The sequence below is a fragment of the Platichthys flesus genome, chromosome 3 (genome assembly GCF_949316205.1).
Source record: "Platichthys flesus chromosome 3, fPlaFle2.1, whole genome shotgun sequence".
Lineage (NCBI taxonomy): Eukaryota > Metazoa > Chordata > Actinopteri > Pleuronectiformes > Pleuronectidae > Platichthys > Platichthys flesus.
In genome coordinates this window covers 18,575,827-18,589,891 of record NC_084947.1, presented here as the reverse complement: position 1 = coordinate 18,589,891, position 14,065 = coordinate 18,575,827, and the positions used below count along the sequence as shown (strand labels likewise).

At 44.2% G+C, this 14,065-nt stretch overlaps 1 protein-coding gene across 1 annotated transcript; it reads left to right on the top strand.

Annotated features, from left to right (window-relative positions):
* Positions 1-1,033: 1,033 nt before the first annotated feature.
* aplnra (apelin receptor a) lies at positions 1,034-3,065 on the top strand. Its single transcript, XM_062379841.1, has one exon. It carries the CDS (start codon positions 1,183-1,185, stop codon positions 2,266-2,268), a length of 1,086 nt encoding a protein of 361 aa, XP_062235825.1. The 5' UTR covers positions 1,034-1,182; the 3' UTR covers positions 2,269-3,065.
* The last annotated feature ends 11,000 nt before the right edge of the window (positions 3,066-14,065 follow it).

The window sequence follows — 14,065 nt, the reverse complement described above, 5'->3', positions numbered from 1 at the left end:
GAACACAGGATTTAGGAGAACAGTTTTTTTTTTTAGTGTGATGGTGTCAATGTGAAGTTTCCTTTTGTTTTTGTTTCAGCCTGGTGTGTTTGCTTGTCCCTTTCTCATGGAAATTAATCCTTGAGACTTGAGAATTGAATTCACACATCCCCCGAGCTGAGCGGCCTGCTGACATTTGATTTAATCTTCAAACGCTTTGCATTTCGCTGTCGATCTAATTACTTCCCCATTTCGAAGCATTTTATTAAACCCACTGAATTTGCAACGTTTTGACCAGAAATGACTAAATGCCAATAATCAGGCAGTTAACAGCTTTTCAACAAGCAGTGATTTTCATGTAAAAACCCGGTGTTGAAATGTCCTGACTTGTTCGGCACATGACCAGACCAGAGCCCATTCTTTCAGATGACAAGTGAAACAACTGTCATAAGTAGCCACAGATTAAAGGATAAAGATCCTACAAGAAAAAAGAGAGTGATGCAGGGTGTGACATCAGTTTACATGATGAATGATTACAGTTCATTTTTTACGCCACTGATTGATTAAATTACCAGTTTGAGGACATCATCTTCAATCATATTATTATTATCAATATTAGTAGCGGTAGTAGTAGTAGAAGTAGTAGTAGTAGTAGTAGTAGTACTTCTCTAGTTGAAATCTTATCTTTTCTTTTTGGGGCATAAACAGAAAAAAATTGGCTAATCAATCTGAGGTCTCTTGTTAACCTTCCATTCTCAAAGTTTGCTGTTTGATTTCCCAAACTTGATCTATAATTTGTAATGAGAGAATGACCTGTCTACAAGGGGGAACGTGTCCTCGTCCTCCAGGAAGAGGTGAGGGAGAGGGAGAGAGAGAGAGAGAGAGAGAGAGAGGGAAAGAGAGAGGGAGGAGGGGGGAGGGCCGAGGGATGACTTGAGGGAGCGAGAGGGGGGCAGGGTGGAGGGGTCGTCCTGGGAGGGATCTGGGGGTGTGTGTGGAGGGCCGAGTTTAAAAAGGCAGACAGCACCAACAGTCAGTCACTCACTCTCACACGCGATCAGTCTTCTCCAGCAGCAGCAGCAGCAGAAACCCACCGGCTTCTGTGACTCTCTGATTTATTCTTTGATTCACCGCAGCAGCCTTGGAACTGTACCGGACTCTATCTTCTTCTTCTTTTCTTATTTTTTTTTGTTCCAGTGCAACATGGAGACCGCCACTGGGGAATATGCCGACAACTACGAGTATTATGATGACAATGAGACTGTCTGTGACTTCTCAGAGTGGGAGCCCTCTTACTCCCTCATCCCGGTGCTCTACATGCTGATCTTCATCCTGGGCCTGTCAGGGAACGGCGTGGTCATCTTCACCGTCTGGAGGTCAAAATCCAAACGCCGAGCTGCAGATGTCTACATAGGGAACCTGGCCTTCGCTGACCTGACCTTTGTTGTGACCCTACCTCTCTGGGCGGTGTACACGGCGCTGGGCTACCACTGGCCCTTCGGCGTGGCTCTGTGCAAGATCAGCAGCTATGTGGTGCTGGTCAACATGTATGCCAGCGTTTTCTGCCTCACCTGCCTGAGCTTTGACCGCTACCTGGCCATCGTGCACTCACTGTCCAGCAGCAGGCTGCGCTCGCGTGGCACCATGCTGGCGTCCCTGGGTTGTATCTGGCTGCTGTCCGGCCTGCTGGCTGTGCCCACGCTGCTCTTCCGCACCACTGTGAACGACATGAACAGCAACCGGACCACATGCGCCATGGACTTCAGCATAGTGACCATGAACCAGAGGCACGAGTCCTTCTGGATCGCAGGACTCAGCTTGTCCTCGTCCGCCTTGGGTTTCCTTCTACCTTTCCTGGCCATGACCATCTTCTACTGCTTCATTGGCTGCACGGTCACACGTCACTTCAACAACCTGCGCAAGGAGGACCAAAAGAAGAAGAGGCTACTGAAGATCATCACCACGCTGGTGGTGGTTTTTGCCTTCTGCTGGACTCCCTTCCATGTGCTGAAGAGCATGGACGCCCTGTCCTACCTGAACCTGGCTCCCAACTCCTGCGGCTTCCTGCGCTTCCTGCTGCTGGCTCACCCCTACGCTACCTGCTTGGCCTACGTCAACAGCTGCCTCAACCCGTTCCTGTACGCCTTCTTTGACCTGCGCTTTCGTTCCCAGTGCCTGTGCCTGCTCAACCTGAAGAAGGCCATGCATGGCCAGATGAGCTCCATGTCCTCCACGCTGAGCGCCCAGACTCAGAAGTCAGAGATTCATTCTCTGGCCACAAAGGTGTAGAGAGTCAAAGGGAAGGTGGAGCGGTGCTGCGGGACGGTCCCTGCTCCCACCACTGGAACACTTTAAAACACAGACTTTACGTGTCCGTTATTCGAAGCTGGTAAGATGAGATGATGACTTTGAATTGCCACTGCTCACAGTTATGAAATCCATTACGTGTGCCTCCTGTTCGGCAGTGAGAGGTGTCATCGAGCAGCTGGAGGCAGCTGGCTGAACTCCTTCGCTGCTCTGTTGATCGAGTTCTCAGAGAAAAAATATATATTTTTTTGTTTTGTCCTGCAAAAGTTCTCAACTGTATCATGGAAGGTGCCAAGATGTCTGAATTTAAAAACACACGATGACTTTAGGAATTGTGAATGGATTTGCATAGAAATCTTTTTACACTGGATCAAAACATAAAGCTGTACAGTATTTTCATACCATGACATTTTGTTTAAATGCTGTTTTGTTTTAGAAGCACTTGTTTTAAAGAAATGTGTGAGCAGGGAAACAGAGCAGTGTCATCCTGAGAGATTGTTGTTTGTGATAAGTGGGAGTCTGCGGGAGTGGGGGGGGGGGCGTAAGGGGAGAAAAGGTGTTGCGGCTTAATTATATAGTTTGAGGAGAGGAGACGGGGGCAGACAGGCAGATGGCAGTTGACAAATGTTGGGTAACAGGAACGGGGTGGGGTTGTTGGGATGGGGGGGTTGCAGTGTGGTCATGGCACTGAAGAGGTGACAGAGGAACTTTATAAATGTTCCAATTTGATGTATATGTTTTATTTTTCGACATCACTGTAACTAACTACTGTATTAAAGACGTGCTCTATGAACCAGATCTCTTAAATTCATTGAGTGTGTGAAAAACTTTGGAAATGTAAATGTAAAGGTGGAGAAAGTCGATTTTAAAACCAAATGTTAAGTATTTGCACATAAAAAGGGTCTTTTGAGAGTCTTCCTTCAAAAGTGCAGTTTCATTACACTTACCTGTTATTTCAGTATTAAGTATCTCCACCGGCTTAAGGCTTTGCTATGAATACCTTGTATTTGCGTTACACCTTCAGACTAATAGATCCCTAATCTCTATTGATTCACAGCAAGTATCCAGACTGTAACCGGATTATGCAAAGCACAGGCCATCCTGAGGGTTGTGTATTCGATGCTCAGTTGCGATTTCTAACAGCCGTCGTGCTTTAACTGTTTGATGACGCCGTCCTGTGAGTAACGATCAAAGCTTTTTTGAATTTGAAACACTGTGACACCACGCGAGTACTGTGGGTAACAGGTAAAAGGCCACTACAGTTCATATACAACAATGTTATTTACTGTCACAAAAAGAAAAGGACCATCCATCCACAGGAGGTAAAGCCAAAACAAACCTCAACATGGTCACTGAATAACGGGGTCATTACCAATGAGTGACTCTTCTGAGGGATCCTTTGAGTCAACAGTAATGAGCTCTGTTGGACATAATCACCGTTAGAGATGGTGGCGGCAAGAGAGGGGTTGGTGGGGGGGAGTGGGAAGTGGGTCTCTAATCCTGGCAGAGGTTGGGCCGCCAAACAAGTCAATATTTGTCTCCGCTGAAAAGAGATTGCAGTTGGAGCAGTTGCTGGGGTGCAGGGCGGGGTTGGGGGCTGGGGGCGGTGATGTGAAAAGGAGAATTTGGGAGAGAGGTGAAGAAAACCCGAAACCGACCTGTAAACAAAACACAAGAAGAGAGATTTCAAAGTTTGTCTGTGCTATTGCAGCTTCTTATGACCCTGAGTTACCTGTTGTTGTCCACCGAACTCTACCATGGTAACTACGGCTGCATCCAAGTCATACAAGTAAATATTCAACGTGGTTTCTTTTATCCATGACCGTTCCACAATCTCAACCACATGTTTGCTGTTGTCACCATGACGACAGTGGTCTGTGGTACGCCCTGCCACCCTGGCATCAGAGGGACAAGCAACCTGGCTGTGGGAGACTTGTTGGGAAAACTCACAGCTATAGGAGTGTGCGTTGGCCTCACATCTTTAAAGTAACCACATGTGTGAAAGGGCGAGAGGGTGAAGCCTTGTGATTCATCTTGCCTTTTGTGTGGGAGAGATCATGTGTTACTTATTGTCCATCCTGGCAAAAAACGCAGCAGATTTGACGGCTGCGCAGCTCGAAGCGGATCAGCGGATGGTCATTATGATGAATGTGTATAGGCCTCGACGCACACAAAGAGCCAGGGGAGCGCTTAAACACACAGTTATTGTTCATTTACTTCAGTCAGATGCCTTTCGGGCGGATTTATAGGTACAGTTGAGTTTAATATGTTAAATGCAAAGTGAATCGAACCCATAACCCTGATTTCTACTGCAAAACTTAACAACAGAGGATCATAACAGTGGAATTCAGCATTTATCTGCCTTATCTTCGGTTGACGTACGTTTGACAGTGCGACGCTGGAGGCAGGGTGGAGTCAATCGTGCATGCTGGACTGGCCGGACCTGTTGTTGTTATAGAGATGAGCCGGGCTGACAGCTTGTCTCATGCTGTTAGCCAGGAAGTCCACTTTGGGGAGAACTCATCCAGAATACCAGCTGAGCGAAGCACCGGGGGTCCACGGGGCCACGGCCAACACATCAACAACAGTTGTGTTGTGCTTCAAAATGCACGTAAATGTTGCCGTGTTTGTGTGTGGCCTGCGTGTGCTGTTTGTGTGTTTATGGGTGATGGGGTGTGGGCTTTACAGTGGCCTCATAGTATTCTTAGAGGGAGGTCAAACATGTTGATCCACTGACCTCTTAAAATTATTTCCTTTTTCCTTATTAGGCGAGTTTTACATTTTTCTGACGAACAGCTGTTAAACACTCTGGATCCCTTAACATGCTCCAGATTTGATAACATTAATACAAATGTATGAGCTTGAAGTTATTATGGACTGAGTGAGTTTTAAATTGGATTTACTTTCTAGCCCTCTTCTAATGCCCTGTAAAACTGAAAACTGAAATGAAAAACTTTATCTTCAAAAAATTCAATAAAAAGTAATGAGGAGATATTCCACATTTCTGTTTTTGTCAACAAATCCAGAGAAAACCCCAAACCCTGAAAGGGATTGGTTTGTCTCTCACTTCCCAGCTTCCCTCGCCTGCTTCTCAATCCAAAACCCAGTTGTCCTGACTAGTGCGATAAATCTTTGAGCAGTAAATGAACACTAATAAAGTGAGTTAATGAACATTAACAGCAGTAGTTATCTAAAATAAACTACTGTGCTAGTTTTGATCTGACTGAAGGAGCATGTCGGCCAGTGGCAACAACAGATCTCCATCTGGCACAGAGGGACATCACATATCAGGGTTAGGCTCCACAGACAATTCATAGTTGGTCTTCTTGCTGGACACATATAGGCTGTCACCGGACTGCTCTAATCTCAATGGGAACACCATCAGCCTGCACCTCCAAACTCCAAACACTAAAGCAGCCCACACAGGTGCCCGTCCTGTGTGTTTTCGACGTCAGTGTGAGCTGCCACACCCAAATGGGACAACTGAACCAAAATGCAACTGCACGCTGATCCTCAGATCTCCCTGCTGTTCTATCCCACCCAAGCAGCAACAAATGCACTCTGCAATGTGTGTGTGTGTGTGTGTGTGTGTGTGTGTGTGTGTGTGTGGTTCTGTGCTAGTGTGTGTGTGTGTGTGTGTTCATGTGCTCATGTAAACAGACATCTGACACATTCCACAGCCTGTCAACGCTAACCCTACTTTCTCTACAGCGTTCGTCCACCTGTTGCCTGGCTATAACACACACACTCACTAACAACCACTCAAAATAAAAACATTACATCTGCTCAAGCGAAATGTATCACAAAAGATAGTTAGTGGAAGTGTCTGTTAATACAGTCCCATGAGTTGATTTAACACAGTGAAGGATGGGGGGTGCAGGGTGAGAGCATTATTTATTATCTTTCCAAACCCTCCTCTGAAAGATCCAAAATATCTTTGGATGTCCCTCTCCCTGTCTGTCTGTCTCTATGTCTTACCTGTGGATATTGAGCACAAAGGGTCGACCAGAACCCCCAAAATGAGGACAGAGGATTTGGTGTGTGTGTGTGTGTGTGTGTGTGTTTTAAATAATTATATTTGTAATATTGCCTGTACTCTCTCATTTGTTTAATGTAAGCAGGTTCAACAGGAAAAGATGAAATCACATACTTCACTTTCAAAAACACAGATTTCGATTCAGTTCAGATCAAAACACAATTAAAACCAGTTTGCTGATAAGCTGAATGTTCAAATGTTCCATTCTTAGTAAATGTAATCAAAGAAGAATGAAGCATTGTTAATTATCCTTAGAATTTAAACGTTTCAACTGTTTTCACTTTCTTTGTTCTTTGTACATCGAACAGGAGTCATGGAGAGAGGTGACTATGACAATGTTTTTAATTCATATTTTCAATTCTAACTTTTTGTTAATGGCAAATAAATACTTAAACATTTTTGGGAAATGTGTTAATTCGCTCTCTAACCAACAGTTAGATATGAAGATCAATACTTCAACTTTAAAATCTGTATAAATATAAATGAAGCCTGAGCAATCAAGCTTAGCATAGCATAAACAGAGGGAAACAGTTGCCCTGGCTTTTGCCCACTATAGCTTCAAAAGCCAAATATAATGTGTTTTGACCATGGACTGTAAATATAGACCCATCTCCCTTTCCTCTCACTATCTATAAATGAAGTCAGTATATCCTGGATAGGGATGCTGCCATCTTCAGAGCCACTTCTGCTCAGTCAGTGGAGGTTGGGGCATGGAGCCGCAGGAGCGTGGTCCTGCAGATACACATGCTCGACCAATCATGAGTCTGTCAATTCAAACCAAGAGAAACTTAGGTTATGTTACATATTACATCAGCATGATAAGAACTACCTAAAATGATTTGGACCCTGTTTAAGAAAACGTTATTTAATATTACTTTTTGGTTTGGTCCATGTCCTGTCTACTAACATGGAGGAGACATGACTTATGACCTATTGTATACTGCAGCCAGCCATCAGATGGGGATTGAGATGCATTGGCTTCACCTTTGGGGAGCCGTCCTATCACCAATTTTTGTGATCTATGGTATTGACCAAAGTGAAACTGCTGTTTTGAATAAAAGATCAATTTAAAAGTCAAATGTGTGTCCCAGATAAAAGTTAAACCCCTGTGTTGCCATGTGTGTTCTCTAGTCTGTTAATGTCAATATACGGCTCCAGTAAAAATGAGCCTTTTGAAGTATTTAGGAGGAAGCACCAGTCTGATGTTGTTTAAATAGCATTTTATGGATCACCACATCACTGACTTTACACCAGCTTCCGTACAAACCCACAGAAAAGGCTGAAGAAAAACTAACACAAAACCAGGTGGTGTAAAGTGCGAGGAGCCTTGTTTTGAAGCCCTGGTTCATGTTCACAGAGGGACTGACAGCTTTGTGATTGACTGTCCGCAGGATTAAGGCTTACAGTGTACAGTTAATAACATACAGTGTCTGAGTCGGAGTATGAACGCAGCACCAGTCTAGACAGCAGAGCCACTGATCCCCCAAAACCAGTCGGTCCAACCTGACGCAGAAACCTGGAGAGTAGTTTCTCTGTGTCAAACAGACACCTCCTCCCTCCAAACCCATGTTTCAACACTTGTTTACAGTGGAACCATCTTAAAGAAGGAGATTATCGTTCCTGTCTCATTTATGTGACCTCAACCCCTCTGCTCCTAAATCTGTTACCTTCAAAACAAACTCACATGTTACAAAGCTATCAGTTGTCAGGACACCACACAAATAATCAATTAGCTGATAAACAGAGACTTCACGAGGAACTCTTGAAATCAAAGAATTCCTTGAACAAATTTTTCAAAAGTTAACGAGCCTTTATCTCTCCAAGGCAGCATTTCAAATGTGCACAATTCCTGGTTTTCTTAATCGACAATGAAAGTACAATAAGAATACCTCTGGGTTTTGGGCTGCTGGTCAAACAAAACAAGTCAGGCACAGACGTCATCTCACTCTCAGGAAAACTATGACAGACATTTTCCAACATCATATAGACCAAACAGTTATCCAAGACAATAAATGTCTCATCATTCAGAAATGAAAACAATTGTTATTTGAAGCTGTGATGTGAATGTGAAGTAAGTATGAGCGCAACCCTCACAGTTTGCCCCCTGTGATTTTGTTTTGCAGTTCTGGACTTAGAGAGAAACCAGCTAAAGGCTCCATCCACTCACATTCACAGCCTCATTTATCTTCATATTCCTTTCCTTCTGCTTGAATCTGTTCTGACAGTGATGAATGAGACACCACAGACGTTGAAAACGGAGCCACATCACCACATATCTTATCAAAAAAGGTTTCACGAATAATGGGGCGTAACACGTCTAATCATGCCTCCCGAAATTGGCCACTTGAGTGTCCAATACACACCAACAGCCCCAGTCTCCCTCCTTGACTCCTTCCCCATAAATGAACGGTAAATTGTTACCACGTCTGCTCAGGGGTCCCAGTTGAAATCAGCTTGTCTCAGTGATCTCTGGTGTAACCTGGAAGTGGCCTCTCACTGCAATTGTTCGGACCTTGAGAACAAACGAGAACAAAAGCAGAAAAGAACATAATTTGTATGAGATCAGTGTTTCAGGGATAATGTCGTTATCTTTTGGCACATTCCAAGAAGTGATTAGGAAATCAGGGCTTTCAAATGGACCACCCCCACCCACCCACCCACCTCATGCCTGTCATTGTTATTCACTGTTGTTCAGGGTCATGTCCACTCCACCCATTACACCACTGACTGGATCTGATTGGGTGTATAGGAGGATTTTAGTCAGCTGAGAAAATAAGTAAGAGGATATAACTTGTACTGTAAAGGCCATAACCTCTTATATATGTGGCACATATGTGGAAATATAAACATAATGTGTGGGTTAGGCTTAGGGTATGTATGTTTGGAACAGATAACTTGTAAGTTTATTCAGTGTAATGTTGATGGAAACTGGTAAACATGCTATTATTACACAAAATAAGGGAAACTAAAAACATCAGCGTACTTAACTTGAAAACTCAGGGTCAATTGCTTAGTTGCTTGAGTTATTTTATGTGAAAAATGTGAGATGAAATAGTTTAACAACTTGTACAACTTATCTTTGTTTGCTAAACAACGGTTACCTTGAAGTTCATTTTACTCGTGTTTTTCAGGCAGCACTTGAACTTAAGTTTTTGCATTGAACCAACTTGATCATGTTCACAACGTATGTAGGTAGAGCTGCTTTCATGTGTGAAGCAAATGTCCAAGTGAGAGGCTCCGGCTGGTCCCCTAGTATAAAGTCTGCAGGAAGAGAGAATCCGATGTGAGAAGCAGGGATCTCCTGCTGGATGCAGCAACATGCCACAGACGTTAAAATGATAAAAACAAAAATAAAACAAATATCTCCCAATAAAAAGCAGTGTCATGTAGAAATGTTTGTGGTGATAAGAGCCAACACTAGTGTTTGGGTGTTGTCAAGAAAACCAGGTGATCTCCCCATCAGAATTAATATATTACTTCCTGCCTCCGCCTGCGGCACCACCCCTCGTCTGACTAATGTGGAGGATTTGTTGTGAACGCATCTGTGCAGAGAACCTCCAGCTGCATTGTGCTTGTGTGAAAAGCAAAGGCCAGACCCAATTCTCTGGACTTTATCCGCAGTCATATCTTATGTATGCGTCTGTCTATCTATCATGGATATTTGAAGGTAGGACCAGGGCCGTGTTGCTGCACAGTGCATGGTAATGAGTGCTGCTGCTGCTGCTGCTGCTGGGTATCATTAGGCAAGAGATGCTGCTTCCGAGGGCAGCGTATCTTGGCCAGACCTGAATGTGCTGGGCTCTTGTCCCCTCCGGATGTGGTTGCTCAGGGCTCATCGTCCCTTAGACACAAAGATCCTCTTCACATCCTTCTCTATCCCTTCCATTGTGAAGGTCGGGCGTCGAGGCACGCTGCTGCCATGCCTGCTTCACGACTAAATGCTTCTCCTGTGACTGGCTGGTCCCGTTGCCAGTTCAGCTGCTGCATCAGGGGGAAACGACCGGCTTCAGATCACCTCCCTCACACGAAAGTTACCTTTGCCATCGGGGTGTGATCCCTTGTGATGTTTGTGGAACATGCTGGAGAATGTCAATTCTAAAATGTAGCAGGTGTGTGTTTGATCCTCCGCAGAAGGAAGAAAATGACATGTTAGAACATCAGAAATCAAAACATCTCTAAGTCAATCTGTCCACATCAGCACATGGTAAGCTTTGTTGTTGTTGTATTTATATATAAATAATACACTTTGATTGTATGGCACTTTTTGATAACAGGTTGGCTAAGTGCTTCACCGACATAAAAACTTAAAAATACATGCAAATGCAAATTTAATCAAGTTAATGCAGGAGGTGATGGAAAAACAAAGATATAAAACAAGTGCGTAGAAGCGGCCGATATAATTACAAAAACAACAAATACATCAATAAAATAAGCATATTTGATTTCATTAAAATGATTTAAATCTTGAATCGGTCATGAGGAGGCCACTTGGATGTTTAAACTGGGTATAAGGTGTTTGTGCAGATTGACAGGGCTCTTTTATCGCTGCCTTGTTTACATTCACTTGTTACACGTTTTCTTCTTCCCTGGGAGCTGATCAGTCCTCAGCCACTGAGGGGCAGCAGTGTGTGGATTATACTAGTTAACTTTCCCTCTGGCTTCTAACTTGGTCTAAGTTACTGACCTCATGGGTCAAGTTGTCTTCACTGTTTCATCACAAATTTATACTAAACCATTTATTTATGTTGTGAACCATTGTAGTCACCATTCAGGGTCAACTGTGTAATGTATGAACTAGAACAGGTTGACATATGAGCCCATATAAAGCAACTGCTGCCACCTGTTGGTCAAGATGTACAATTACCAAACCTGTTTTACCTCAATATTCATGGTCATGACACATGTGCAATGAACTCTCTAGTGTGTATGTGCAAGCGTTTCTATATATAGTTATGAGGGCCACCTTTAGTTCAATACAATCATTGTGAGGACACTTTGGCTGGTCTTCACAAATTCAATGTACTGTTTGAGGGTTAAGACTTGGTTTTAGGTTTAGGGTTAGAATTAGGTTCAGGTTAAAAACTATAAAGAGACAAAGAAAACCTACAACCAATGCACAAGAACCTTTCCAGTCAACAAACAGGATCACTAGAGAAACCTACTCTCAGATACACAGTTTAAATAAATATGTGTGAAAAATGTATAAATGTTACTCATCAAGCTATAAAACTGCTTCATTGCTCTCTTAGAGAAGAAGGAATCGAGGCGTTGTTCATCTGGCGGTGACAAAGGAAATGCTGCCACCTGTTGGCAAGCTCATACAGTTACCAAAACTGGTTAATGTACAGAGTAAAAGTTCTCATTTGAGAGGATTAAAGTTCACATTGAACAACCTTTATTTAAACATACCTAGTAGTAAAAAGTAGAGGATCATTTAAGGCCCCTGCTCAGAACTCTCAGGGTTACGGTGGTTCGATCCCTGGCGCCTCCAGTCTGCATTCCGGATTGTCCCAGGCAAGATGCTCAACCGCAAATCCGCCCAAGCTTGTATGTGTGATAGCAAAAGCTCTGCATCACTGGATGAAGGTGCTTCGAATGGTTCACAAAGAACTAAATACTGTCTATTTGTCTTCAATCAATAATAAGGCCTCAGAACTGTGTTGAAATGAAAAGCTTTTGTTTTTTTCAAGCCCAAAAAATCTTTTATTGTTTTTAACACATACAAATGAGTAAATGCATTTTCATTTTGCCAAACTTGCCCAGTGGTGAAGCAGGTTCACTAAAGGTCACAGGGAATACATATCAACAAAGCCCCTCTTTATTTATGTATGACAGTTTTCAATGTGACGGTCGTGGTTGCCGTCAGTTGCATGAATGAGTACGATTTCCTTGTTTGGGTTTCATGCGTTGTTTTTGCCCCAGACAGGTTTTCTGCACTGATGGTGTGGTTGGGGGTGAGTCGGGGGCAGCGGCCTGTGGCTCTGATGAGCCTTGTTCCCTGGTGAGGAGAAGGTCAGATCCCTGGGGAGAAATCGTGACCTCACGGCCCTCGAGTAGGTCAGTGTTTCTGATTTGGCACGTGGGCCCATGATGACGGGAGTGCACGTTTTGGGGATGATGGTGGTCATGGTCCGAGTCAGGACCCTCCCTCTCCTGGCGGCCAGTGAAGGAGCTGCAGCTGGAGGCTTCTGCTTCCTGTCTGGCCCTTTGCTCTCCTGCTGTTCTCCTGGACGTGTCTGCTGCACGGTGTGGGGCTGCCAGCTCTGCAGCTTGCACTCCATGTCTTTCAGAGCCTTATCGGTGTAGGCCTGCATTTCTCGACACGCCTGAGAAATCTGCTGCTCATACTCATCCCTCCAGGCTTTTTTACTGGCCTCAAGCTTCTGCTCAAACATTGCACACAGCTCCTGCTCCTTTAGATTCATCTCTGAGAGTCTATTCTCTTCACTGTAGACATCCCCACCCTCAGGTTCACTGACCATCTGTGCTCCCTCCACTTCTTTGTCTTTGACTCTTTGCACCAGCTCCAGGATGCTGCTCTTTGGAGCCCTCGTGGCCCCTTGTGATCTGATCTGCCCACGTACCTGCTGGAAAACGGACTGCAGCTTAACCTGCATCTCCTTCTCTGGAGCAGCGTTGTCCTCTGAAGAGCATCCATTATCCGGACCACCTGAAGAAATGTGCTCCTCTCCTGCAGCATCGTCTGTGCCCTGCTGTTGCTCCTGCTGTTGCTCCTGCTGTTGCTCCTGCTGTTGCTCCTGCTGTTGCTCCTGCTGTTGCGCCTTCTGATGCTCCGGGTGTTCACCGTTCACCAGTATCTGCGGATTCATGTCGGAGGAAGATTTACTCATGTTTGTTTCTTGTCTTCACAGTTCTACCTTGAGCTGAGCCACTACAACAGTGTGAGAAGTGCTGCCGTGGGGGAAGGTCCTAATTGACTGAGGTGTCTGTCCTTAGAGAGACTGGACACCAGGGGAGTTATGGCTTGTAACGTAATGTAAAGCAGAGTGATGCATAAGGAAATGTTTGAAAACAATGTTGTACAACAGCACTGCAAGCTATGAGAGCAATAAAATCCTTGAATAGCTCTGACCAGCGGCACTTAAACTACAGGAAACTACTTCTGAGCTATAAACCAATTAAATTATCCGATGGCCTTGGTTTTACAATCATCGGTATTTATTTAATCCATGATGTAATGTTCCTCTGTCTGCATGTGTGTCCCTGCAGCCCATGACAACAGCTGGTTACAAACATGAAAAACAAAGATCTTCAGGGACGGCCGCAGTGGGAGCGCTGAGCTCCAAAGTCTCATTAGTAGTTAGTGAGCTGTCAGTGAAATGCAGCGCTGTAACACCCGACCAAGAAACCTGCAATGCTTACATACGGACAACAGATGAAAAGAAACTGCTCACCAGCTCATGTCAGTATTTTGTCTTTTAAATAATGAGCACTGACCCTGTCTAATGATTAGGATCAAATAATCAGAGTAATCACACAAAATAATGACCTCAGATTAAAAAAAGATGTTGTCATCAGGGGGTTGGTCCCTTTCTGTGTCTGTTATACAGGGGTATGTTACCACAGGAGTTCACAGTGTGTGTGTGGTTTGTGGTCCACACACACACACACACACACACAAATTATGTGTGTAGGCTAATCTCAGATAGCTCCAAGGTCGTTCTGGTTGTCTGGCTCCATAAATTTAAAAGGTTTAGTGCAGAGATAATGAAGGAATGTTAT

Coding starts and splice junctions, on each gene's coding strand:
- aplnra (XM_062379841.1), top strand. CDS start 1,183: ATGGAGACCGCCACTGGGGAATATGCCGACAACTACGAGTATTATGAT.